The sequence below is a fragment of the Camelina sativa genome, chromosome 9, assembly GCF_030686135.1.
Source record: "Camelina sativa cultivar CO46 ecotype springtype chromosome 9, ASM3068613v1".
In the NCBI taxonomy this organism is placed as follows: domain Eukaryota; kingdom Viridiplantae; phylum Streptophyta; class Magnoliopsida; order Brassicales; family Brassicaceae; genus Camelina; species Camelina sativa.
Genome location: NC_141888.1, coordinates 9210959 through 9223536, shown reverse-complemented (window position 1 = coordinate 9223536; position 12578 = coordinate 9210959). Strand labels below are relative to the sequence as shown.

The window sequence follows — 12578 nt, the reverse complement described above, 5'->3', positions numbered from 1 at the left end:
GAAGGACTGAATGATGTTTAGGAATAATCCTTTACAATTCAGGATGACTTTCATTAAAAAAAGTGAGCTATTTATCCTTTACAAGTACATGAACAACACTTAGCATTAGCTCAAACACAATAAACCATCATCAACAATATCTAACCACCATCATAAACAGACCATATCCGCTTACAAAAGATTTTAAAAACATTAATTTAAATTCAGAAAGGATTCTCAGATATTTAGGAAAGAGTTTTTGAATTTTAGGAAGACATTCATTAAGAAAAAATATATAAAAAAGGGATTTAGAGTTGATACATTATCCCTTACTAATGGATTAATCTTGTGATACATTAAATACTAATGGAGTAATATGTGATACATTGGGACAACAGATAAATAAAAATGTTTAAATACATATTTCTGCAAGTTTAGGAAAGATTTCATAATGTTTAGGAAGATGGTCTAGAATCACAATCATCATACTTTCTAGAGCTTAAATCTTGTTCGATTAGAGTATCATAAGAGAAAAAGTCAGCACCATTCCTCATTTGTTGCCTCTTCATCCTCATCTGCACCTAATGAGCTTCTCATCTACTCAAAACTCTCACCTATAGATTCTTCTTGCCATAAATACCCTCACCTTCTCCACAAGTACATGAACAACACTCCTTTTTCTCTTTTTCCTTTTAACACCGATCTCACCGAGAAGCTCATCCTCTGTGGTGCCACCCACGTCCTTGCTGTCGTTGTTTCTCACGAATGACTCGGAACTCGTCAGATTCAAAGCATGAATCTAATGTCATCTGGTCTTACTACTCTTGCAATAGCTTCGATTGGTTGGTTACTAAATTCCCAAATCTAAGGTTCGATCTCTCCTTGGAGAAATCCAAATCTCAGCTCTACGCTTACAAATCCGAGCTTGATTTACCAATTTCTCAGCTTCTCCAGGTCGCTAAATCAACCATTTCAGTTCTCTATCTTGGGATTGATGTCGGTGGTTGGGATTGGCTCTTAATTTTGCTGTGGCGATGAAAGCTTTAACGTTACGGTTGATGACGACAATGAACTTCACCGAAGAAGAAGAAGATGAGGAAGAAGAAGAAGAAGAAGAAGAAGAAGAAGATCTGAGATCAGAAGCTTCACCGCAAGTTTCGCTGGAAGCTTCACGACAAGTTTCGTCAAAAGCTTCGTCGTCGACGGCAAAGAAGCTTTAGATAGATTAATGTCTCTGTAAAAAATAGAAAATAAAACAATAATATATTTATTAATGCTAATTTTGGAACTTTAGGTAACCTGTGCTATATTTGCCTACAAAACTTAGTTTAGTGCTAACGTAGGAAATTTCTCTTATATATATATATATATATATATGCAATAGCATTGTTAGTTTTGCGTCAAATATTAAGTGACTAAAAACTTGTTTATTTTTTCATGCTTGGCTGAAAAACTAACAAGTTCAATAATATATAAATAATCATTGTGTTATATATATATATATATATATATATATATTTATAACTTTTATATATCATCAATTGGATATGAGTTTAAAAAGAAATCTCATAACTGTTTACATGTGATCCGACTCTGCAAAAATTTAATAAATATTTCAAATATAAACATGGAATTATTACGAGATGAACAAGTAAATAATAATTATTATCAATTATTTATAAACCGAAACACATAAATCATTACAAAAAGACAAATTCATGTGGCTATTTTGTGGAATTTATATAAGTATTAGTCATAGGAATTTATTGACATTATCATTGTTTTATTCAAAATCAAATTATTGTTTTCCTTTGCTTTTGTAATTCAAAGGATTTTCTTTCTCATTTCAAGGAAAATGTCATTGAAGTAAAAAAAAATGGCTTCACAGGCTATATTAAATTTCATACGCAAAAAATCAAAGTTGTCATTGTCCAAAATAAAAAATTAGCATCTCATATTTCTAGGAAAAACTAACTTTGTTAGAATTTAAGGGATTCTTACTTTCTATCATGAAATTTTAAGGCTATATTTAAGCCATTCTTAAAAATATAAGCTATAATACTATTAACTTTTTTTTTTGGAAAAATATCAGCCAATACTTGTTTGTTAGCAATAACTTTACCAAATAAATCTCTAACTTTCTATAAATATTTCTATTATCCTCTTTCTATTTTCTTTTTGGTTCTTTTTTAGAATTAAAGTTTTGTTCATATTACTTGTTATTTTGTATTTACGATGAAAATTTATGAAACAAATTTCTAAATTATAGTTTTTTCATAAGTTTTAATTAATTAATTACTTATATCAAATAAAATAGTTTATTAATAAAGGATAAAACAGAAAATTTATTAATATGTGTAAAATTACTATAACGACAAGTAATATGAAACGGAGGAAATATGAATTAGCATTTTACTTATTTTTACTGTTTGTTTAACAAAATAACATAAATATATTTAATAAAGGGGCATTCTCAAAAATGCCCCTTTTTCCATACCCCTTTTTAAAAATACCCCTTCATGTTGACCATTTTTAAAATTACCCCTCTTTATATACAAAATGACCAAATTACCCTTTTTGAGTGACAGCAAGAATGTACAGTCATCAAAATCGAAAAGACTTTCCCGCCAAAAAAATTTCCCGCCATAAATTTTTTTTTCACGCCAAAATCGAAAATTTTTCCCGAAAAAATTATTTTTCCCGCCAAAAAAAAAAATTTCCCGCCAAAATCAAAAATTTTTCCCGCCAAAAATATTGAAATTTATACCTTTTAAAAACATTGTAAACGCTTTTAAAAAACTTTTAAAAGTGTTTACAAGGTTTTTAAGCACATTGTAAACGCTTTTAAAAACCTTGTAAATGCTTTTAAAAAGCTTGTAAATGCTTTTAAAAGGTTTTTAAACACCTTGTAAACGCTTTTAAAAACTTTTTAAATGCATTTACAAGGTGTTTAAAAACCTTTTAAAACCCTTTTAAAAATCTTATAAAAACTTTTACAAGGTTTTTAAAAACATTGTAAAAGCGTTTACAAGGTGTTTAAAAACCTTTTAAAAATCTTTAAAAACCATTTGAAAACCTTTTAAAAACCTTTTAAAAACCTTTTAAAACCTTTTAAAAATCTTGTAAAAGCGTTTACAAGTTGTTTAAAAAACCTTTTAAAACTCTTTAAAAAATCTTGTAAAAGACTTTACAAGGTGTTTATAAGGCTTTTCTAAGGTAGAAACCTTATAAAACCTTTTAAAAACCTTGTAAATTTTTTTTAGCGGGAAAAGTTTTGGCGGGAAAATTTTTTTGTTGAAATTTTTTTCAAATTTGGCGGGAAAATTTTTTCGAAAAATTTTTGGCGGGAAAATATGTCGGAAATTTTTTGGCGGGAAAATTTTTTTTTTCTTTTTATTGAATAAAATAATTTTCATCTAAGGGTAAAATGGTCATTAAAAATTAAAATAGGGCAAAAATAAAAATGGCCAGAAAAGAGGGTATTTTTGAAAATGGGTATATCAAAAGGGGCATTTTTAACAAATTCTCTAAAAAAAATTATAAGATTAGTAATAACAATATGCTGTTTTTTTAATAGAAATTTAACATTGTTTACTCAAATTTTAATATTTATCGTATATAAACTTCAGTTTTATTATATTCAATCTTAAACTTAATTAATTGCCATTTATTTTTCTACTTCATTTTCCCCCCATAGGTAAGTCCTATTATTATCATAAGAAACTCAAAGCGATCAAGTTGTTTACATTAGCCTTGACCTTGACCCTTGGAGTGTTCTTCGACCACAAAATAAACTTTCTCCTTGCTAGTTGCTACAGTCTTTTCAACTTGCTCATTTCATTAAATTTGCACGATTTACACCACTATGTTACATTACCACCCCTAAGGTCAAATATATTAAAATAGAATTTTAATATAAGTTTCAAATTCTTTTCTCCCCTATTATAAAACCATCTTAGACTGCCTTATTTTTTGTTTTGTTTATCTAACTGATCTACTTAAACAAAATATAATATATCCAGCAGCAAATACATACATACTAACAAAAAAAAAAAAAAACACCAGTTGTGTTTAAAAATTACAAAACCGAGTGTGTTTAGCAGAGGGGAGTAATAAAATAGTTAATATTCCAATATTTTAGAAATTAATTGTTTGTGGATAATAAAAAATAAATTTATAATACTGCGTTTACATTTCTTCCGTTGAATCTTCTTCTTCCTCTGTTCTTTGAAGGTCCTATAGAGAGAAAAAACAAAACAATGCAAAACAATACAAAACAAAACTAATAAAGTCCAAAAACAAGAAAGAAAAAAAGAGAGAAGAAACAGAGATTTTCTGGGAAAGTTTGCATTTTTTTCAATCAGAATTAGGCAGCGACCAATCTTTTTTTCAGTCCGTACGTTTCTTCTCTTCTTCACCAATCTCATATTCTGAAAAAGATCCTCCTTTGCCAAGTTTTTCACTCTAAAGTCTCAATCTTTCATGTAAAGTTTGAGCTTTTTTGTTGTTGTTGTTGATTCTTTCTTCTGGGTTTTTTGAATGGGTTCAAGGTTTTGAGAGTTTAAGGTTTAGAGCTTTAAAGTCTGTTTTAGGGTAAGCTTTGTTTGGTGATTGTGTGGAGATGGGAGAGTTTGAGGTAGATGGAGAAGAGAAATTGATTGTTGCTGCTAAGTATCTTGTGAAGGAACTTAGATCTGGTAAGAGTCTTACTAATAATGCTAAGAAGGTTTTGGGTAATCTCTTATTAGAGTTGTCTCGTGTGGGGATCTCTGAAGATAGAGATGAAGAATATGAAATAGGTGAGGTTGAGCTAAGGCTTAATGTTGTTAGTGAGAAGATTATAACTAGGGACGTCGATGAATCCATGATTTGGGATTTGGGTTCTGGTGAAGGTAATCTGTATTTGGATGCTGTGAATGAGTTGAGAAGTTTGATTGATCGGTTGGACGGTTCTTCTGGTTTGGGGAAGACTGGTACCGAGGAGGTTTCTTTGAGAAAAGCTCATGATGTTCTTCAAACGGCCATGGCACGGCTTGAGGATGAGTTTAAGCATCTTCTTGTGGAGAACAGGTTGCCTTTTGAGCTTGAACATTCTTCATTTCGGTCAGTTGAAGCGGATCATGGTATGGAAGAAGGATACATGGCTTCCTTTGGTGCTGCTTCTACTGAGGATTTGATTCTTGAAACCGATAATAACAACAGTAGGAGAAGCTCAGGGGACATTGTGGTTGATTTGATTAATCCTGTTTTTATATCAGACCTCAAGAACATTGCAAACACTATGATTGCTTCGGGGTATGACCGTGAGTGTATCCAGGTATGTACAATGGTTAGAAAAGACGCGTTGGATGAGTTTCTTTATAACCATGAGGTCGAGAAGTTGAGTATTGAAAATGTTTTGAGGATGGATTGGGCCACGTTGAATACGAATATCAAGAAATGGGTTCGGGTTATGAGAAGTATCGTCCAGATATATCTCTTAAACGAGAAGGCTCTTGATAATCAGATCTTTGGTGACCTAAACGAGATCGGTCTAACATGTTTTGTTGATACAGTAAAGGCTCCGATGATGCAGTTGCTCAATTTTGGTGAAGCTGTGTCTCTTGGTCCACGACAACCAGAGAAACTGCTTAGGATTCTTGAAATGTACGAGCTAGCATCCGAGCTTTTACCAGAGATCGATGCTTTGTTCTCGGATCATCCTGGTTCATCAGTAAGAACAGAATACAGGGAAGTGATGAGGAGACTCGGGGACTGCGCAAGAACAACGTTTCTTGAATTCAAAAGTGCCATTGCTTCGGATGTCTCAACTCATCCTTTCCCTGGAGGAGCTGTTCACCCGCTTACAAACTACGTGATGAACTACCTCATGGCGCTTACTGATTTCAGCCACACGCTCGACTCTCTTCTTATGGAACACGAGGATGTAGAAGATCTCAACATACCACCATCGCCTGATATTATCAATCCTGTGATGGTCGAAGAAGAGTCTACCTACGAAAACTCTTCTTCACCGGAAAAGTTTCTGGCAATGACCAGACATTTCTACTCCATAACCTCGGTTCTTGAAGCCAACCTTCAAGAGAAATCAAAACTATACAAAGACATCTCTCTGCGACACATTTTTCTCCTCAACAACATACACTACATGACCAGGAAAGTGCTAAACTCTGAGCTGAGACATATCTTCGGCGACAAATGGAACCGGAAACATACATGGAAGTTTCAGCAGCAAGCAACGGAATACGAACGTGCCACCTGGCTCCCTGTCCTATCCTTCCTCAAGGACGATGGTTCTGGCTCCGGTTCCGGCTCAGGTTCTGGTTCTGGTTCTGGTTCAAGGAATCTACGCCCGAGGGAGCGGTTTCAAGGATTCAACACTGCGTTTGAGGAAGTGTACAAGGCCCAAACCGGGTGGTTAATATCGGATGAGAGGCTAAGAGAAGATGTGAGGACAAAGGCTTCGATGTGGGTGATTCAAGCATACTGGACATTTTACAGTAGACACAAGAACACTGTGAGTGAAAAGTATATTAAGTACACTACTGATGATCTTGAGAGACTCTTATTAGATCTCTTTGCTGGTTCTCCTAAATCCTTGAACAATTCTTACAGAAGATGATGATGATGAATTGTGTTAAGAGTTTGGTAATTCATATGATGATAATTTTTTATGTTACAAGTATAGAAATATATGTAATTTTTTTTGTTGTATTTGTATTGAATTTATTTGACCTTTGTAATCTTTATATTCATCATTTCATGAATATGTTTAGTGAAAAAAAGTTTGAGAAGTCTTTTGTTCTTCTTGTCGTCGTCGTTGGTTTGGTAAGTAAAGAAGAATATATATATATATATATATATATATATATATATATATATATATATATATATATATATATAATCAAAAGAAATGAATGTAGTTTGAGAGTAAGGGACAAGTCAAAAGAAATAGACTTTGACCATATCACTCATTATTTGCAGAAGTCTTTGGTCACTACTTTCCATGGTGTCACACCATACAAATTGATAATATTTTAATTAATATAGAATTTTCGTTGACAAAATTAAAAACAGCAACTTGGTAATATTTTCTTACTTAAAATTGTGGGTCAATGGTATTTTATTCTTCTGGAAACTGTAATACAATTTCCAAATTAATTAAATTATGAATTTGGTCCCATATGAATGTATGATCTTTGACCAAGAGTCATCGTCTCACAATTCCTTAAAAAAATTTGACAAATCTCCTATCTCCCTCTCTATTCTTCATACCCCCATCTTATTCAATAATATTCGATGAGACGATTTTACCTTTTTTGTTTTACTGAATTAGATTAAAATTTTTAAATAAAAAAAAACAAAAACTCTCAAACCCAGCTTCTTTCGACCCGAGAAACTCACCCGACCTCTCTCAACCCAGCCGCCGGCGATTCTTCCATCGTCGGAGCTCCTACTGCTGTCGTTCTTCACCAAATCAAGTTGCATCAAGTTGTTCTTCAAAATGCAGGTGCGTTACTTCACTTTAGAGTTGCTTTTGGTTGAATTTGTTTTTGATTTGTAAATATAGAAATTCAATTGGATTTAGATCGAAGAAAGCTTAGCACATTGGGTGTTTTACAAAGGTTTATGGGTCGATTGAGCTATCTATTAGATAAGAAAGGGATTTGGCTTTCGATTTCAGTGAATTAACTCGATTAGAACTCGTGTACCATTCGATTCGATTTTGATAGGAGAGAGAAGGTGGTGAAACTGGTAATACTGATATTTTTAGTAAAACTAGTAAAACTAGTAGTAGTACTAATTATGATTTTTTTTTATTGGTTGGTTTGGCAGGATACAATATGCGAGAACGTCATCCTACATTTTAAATATGAAGGACGCATGTATAGTATAATGTTTAAGAGGAATATAACATTGTTGATGTTAAAAGCAAGGATACAGAGGAAGCTTGGGTTTGTTGAAAGTAACGTTCAGTTGCAGCTGAGCTACAAACCACTACTGGTAGAAACATTGGAGCATTGTGAGCTTAATGATGATGAGGATGTTAATGTTTATCTAGACTCCGTTAATTATGAGAAGCGAAGATGTATGTTTGTGAATGTCATCCCTTCTGAGCCTCAGCCTGAGCAAGTTCCCATAGTGCCCATAGTGCCCACAGTGCCCACAGTGCTCATAGGGGACCAAAGTTCTGTTGGTATGAACTATGAAAACCAACATGCGAAGGATGGTGAAATCGGACCTAACGCCATGTTGTCTATGTAGGCAAAGAAAAGGCTGTAGAGGGTGATTCTAATAAAGAGGGTGAAGCTGAATCACGTGATGAAGGTGATGAATATACTGACCCACGCCCTGTTGTAGAACCGTGTAAGTATATTGAACCATGGGATGACGGTTTGGATCTGACTAAACTTCAAGAATTTCCAAACAAGAAGGCATTGCAAGATGTGGTGGATAGAGCTTCATTCGCTAACTGTTTTAGTTTTGAAATAGTAAAGTCGGACAAGGTGCGTTATGTGGTCAAATGTCCTAAAGAAGGATGTAACTGGGGTTTACGAGGTGGTAGGATTCGAGGTACAGATATTTTCTCGATTAGAAGGCACAACAAGATGCATGCATGCTCTCGGGCTAGTCAAAGTTCAAGCAATAGTAAGAGGCAAGGCACTCCACAATTAGTTGCTTCTCTTTTACATGGTGATTATCCAGGGAAAATGGAAACTCCACCTCCGAAAATTATCATGGATCTTGTCAAGACAAAATTAGGTGTTGATATATCATATTCCACGGCGTTGAGAGGGAAAAATCAAGCTGTTACTGATTTGAAAGGTAGCCCAGAAGAAAGCTACAAGATGTTGCGATGTTATCTGCACATGTTAGAGAAGGTTAATCATGGTACAAGATCATATGTGCATTGCGATGAGAATAATAAATTCATGTACTTGTTCATAGCTTTGGAAGCTAGCATTGAAGGATTTAAAGTCATGAGGAAAGTTATAACTATGGATGCAACTTTTCTAAAGAACGGATATAAGGGTGTTCTTGTTTTTGCGTCGGCTCAAGATCCTAACCGTCACCATTATCCCTTGGCGTTTGGTGTTCTTGATGGTGAGAATGATGCAAGTTGGAATTGGTTTTTGGAGATGTTGAAAACCGTTGTTGGGGATTCTTCTGAAATAGAATTTATGACTGACAGAAATACAAGTCTCATAAAAGCTATAGCTAATGTGTATCCTCTGGCTCATCATGGTTTTTGTATATGGCATTTATCCCAAAATGTGAAAGGTTATGCTTGTAACGTGAACAAAGACGTTGTTGCATGGAGATTCATGGAGTGTAGTAGGTTTTACACAGTGGCTGAGTTCAACATTGCTTACGCATCTTTTACGACAAGATATCCTTCTGCTGCCAAGTATCTTGAAGAATCTACCCAGAAAGAAAGATGGGCACGATGTGTTTTTCCAGGAGATAGATACAACCTAGACACAAGCAACTGTGTTGAATCGTTGAACAGTGTATTCAAAGATGCAAGGAGGTACTCCTTGATACCCATGCTTGATGCAATACTTAAAAAATCCTCTGAATGGTTTAATGAACATCGAAAAGATGCTGTGTCTGGATCAGTCGCAAATAAATTGGTGCCTTTAGTGGAGAACTACTTACATGATTTATGGGCAACTGCTGAGAAACTAAAGGTGATAGAGCTAAATGGTTTCGAGCTTGAATACAATGTCATTGACAGTGACGGAAAGCCTTATTTGGTGAAGTTGCGATTGAGAAGTTGCAGTTGTAGGTTTTTCGATATACAAAAGTATCCTTGTGTGCATGCATTGGCGTCTTTCATTACATACCAAAAATATGGAGGTAAGGATTTCGAGTTACATGAGTTGTGTTCTAAGTATTATTGGACGGAGCTGTGGGCAATTGCATATTGCAGGAAAATTTATTTAGTACCTGGTAAGTCTCGATGGGATGTCCTAGATGACGTCCAAGATATGGAGATCATACCTCCGAATCGGAAAATAAGAGGGGGAAGAAAGAAAACAAAAAGGTATGCATCTGCTGGGGAAAAACGACCAAAAACTCGACCTAGGACGCAGAATAAAAGGCGCCGGAGACAAGGACTCCAATGGTTGTTATTTGGAGATAATGTTCATGTTTGATTCACCTCTTCATGTATCAATTGTGTTTGGTTTGATACTTAATGTAAAACTTGGTTTGAAACTTAATTTGAAGTCTATTAATATTTTCTTCTTTCAAAATATGTGTATATGAGAGAGTAGAACTGGCAGAACTGGCAGAACTAAGATAAAACTGGTAAAAATAATAAAATTGGTACTACCTAAAATCAATACATATTGTATAATACATATTGTATAGTATAAATGTTCTACATAGGTTTCTACTATAAATGAATAATTTTCGAAAATATACCAATTTTAATTTATTTATTGAAGAATCTCAACAAGTGTTTCCTTACACTTTTAATGTCACTTTGTAAATAATTACCAAGTAAGCATGAAAAAAGTTATAGAATTATAAGTTTTAACTTATGAAGTTGCAAAAAGCTTGTAATTGTATGTTAGTTAAGTTTAATCAACTGTAAAACTAAAAAAAGTAATGCTAAGGTTTAGTAAAACTAATTAAACTGAGAAACCTCTAAAGTACAACTATTTGCAAGTTTAGTGCAACCGCATTACTCGGTAAAACTGTGTGTGAACACACAGTGTGAACACGCAGTGTGAACGCACACATCTTTTACACCTGCCCAGAATTTTGTTTTTTCTTTCTTTTTTGACGACAGCATGAAGTTTATTTTTTATCTATCTTCACTCCAGCTCATTCTCAGCCATTCATTCATTTTCTTCTTCCAAACCTAAAGTACACCGAGTCCTCCTTCTCTCATCTTCAAAGTCGAAGATCCTAGATCTATTTCTCTCCTTCTCAAACTATGGAACAATTTGAGGCCGACCCATACTATGCTGATCAGAAGAGGGCGAGGAAGTTACAAGCATGGCGAGAACTGGGTTTTCATATCCTGCTTCATGGTCCTTAGAAGATCCACCAACTCAATAGTATCTTCTCTCGGTTGTTCATTGGCGACTATTTCCTCATTCGCATCGTTTTGTCCTGAACGAGTAGCCACATCGGCTGTGTACATCTCCTCCAAAAGTACAGGTAGTCCTCTACGAAGGCGCCACATCCAATTGGCAACAACGACATCATGGGTATCCTCTTCCTCAGCTTCTTCCATGATTAAATCGAGAAGAGGAATTTCTTCATCATTATGAGGGATCACACTAGCAATTGCCTGTGTAAACGACCTACTTTAGATACATTACAAACCAATTTATTCAAATGATTAATAATGGCAATTGCTAGGATAACTAACCGTTGTTGTACCAAGTGTATCACCAATATTCTTTAGAGGAAAACCTTTCTGACCGGTCCTCTTAAATTTCCTCCTGCACATCCTAAGACAACTTGCATCCGCCTCAGGAATTTGGTCAACGTAAGTGTTCGCCAAAATTGGAACTGCCTCAAATAGTAAGAACTACACAACACAAGGAAAAAAACTAAAATCAGCTTCACTTATTAGAAATATCAACAATGAGAAAATTTCAAATTTTAAACTAACTAACCTCCAATGGAATACAGAAACCTGGAACAGGCCATAACGCATTCTCTTTAACCACGACCCCATTAAAATGACTCATTGTATGGGAAATCTCTTCTAGCATGTTCTCGAATGATAATCTCCCCCAAGGAAAAGACACACAAAAACCTAGATCATTCACTGCGCTTACAACAAAATCATCGATACCCATTGCATCTCTCCCCGAGTCTTTTGTATAGCCTGCAATGATGCTTCCTAAAAAGTAGAGAACCGCCATCTTCAACCTATCACGAGTACGATCTGGTTGCATTACCAATAGGTGTCTCCTCACATCTTCAAGTGTAATCTTTTTTTTTCGTAAAAAATATTTCCTTCGAAACACGGTACCGCCGGCTTCCTTGTAATCAAGTGGATAGCACCGACAATCTAATCCAGACATCAAAGCATGTTCTCTCAGACCATACCGGATTGGAACACCATTCACAACAAACCATGCTTCCTTCTTTTTTTCGATTTTAGCCGTTCGAAGTAAGAGCATCCACATTCCCATAAGCTTGTGGTTTGGTTCCCTTGGCATGTGAAAAATATGCTTGAATTGTGGATGATTCTCAAACCAATCCCTCTCAGAACTAGTCAGTGGATGCTCTAATTTATCCAGCGTTTTCAAAGTTTCAAAAATATGACACCTAGTCGATAGCTTGATTTTCTTGTTGTACTGGCTAGGCTCGAAGTGCATTCCTAAAGGTTTCATCGCTTCTGTTTCCTCCGATTCCTGCAACAATATCAGTTTTATATGAGTTATACCAATTATACAACAACTAGTTCTACCAGTTCTACTAGTTCTACACCACCTAGTTGTACCAGTTCTACTAGTTCTACACCCAAAAGTTGCACCAGTTCTACTAGTTCTACACCCAATAGTTGCACAAGTTCTACTAGTTCTACACCAATAGTTGCACCAGTTCTACTTGATCAATTTCATATT

General features: G+C 34.7%; 2 protein-coding genes and 1 pseudogene across 3 annotated transcripts; 2 read left to right on the top strand and 1 right to left on the bottom strand.

The window, feature by feature from the left end:
• The first annotated feature begins 4148 nt into the window (after nt 1-4148).
• Nucleotides 4149-6773, top strand: LOC104710794 (exocyst complex component EXO70E2 pseudogene; annotated as a pseudogene). Its single transcript, XR_015567178.1, has one exon. The product of XR_015567178.1 is annotated as an exocyst complex component EXO70E2 pseudogene (transcript).
• A 1899-nt stretch (nt 6774-8672) lies between these two features.
• On the top strand, nt 8673-10220 carry LOC104715138 (protein FAR1-RELATED SEQUENCE 5-like). The gene has a single exon (XM_010432579.2). It carries the CDS (start codon nt 8691-8693, stop codon nt 10137-10139), a length of 1449 nt encoding a protein of 482 aa, XP_010430881.2. The 5' UTR covers nt 8673-8690; the 3' UTR covers nt 10140-10220.
• Nucleotides 10221-10981: 761 nt separating this feature from the next.
• On the bottom strand, nt 10982-12329 carry LOC147937947 (uncharacterized protein At3g43530-like). The gene is made up of 3 exons (XM_087465368.1): nt 11619-12329; nt 11369-11530; nt 10982-11287 (listed from the first exon to the last, which is right to left on the bottom strand). Exons 1-3 carry the CDS (start codon nt 12327-12329, stop codon nt 10982-10984), a joined length of 1179 nt encoding a protein of 392 aa, XP_087321494.1.
• Between the last annotated feature and the right edge of the window lie 249 nt (nt 12330-12578).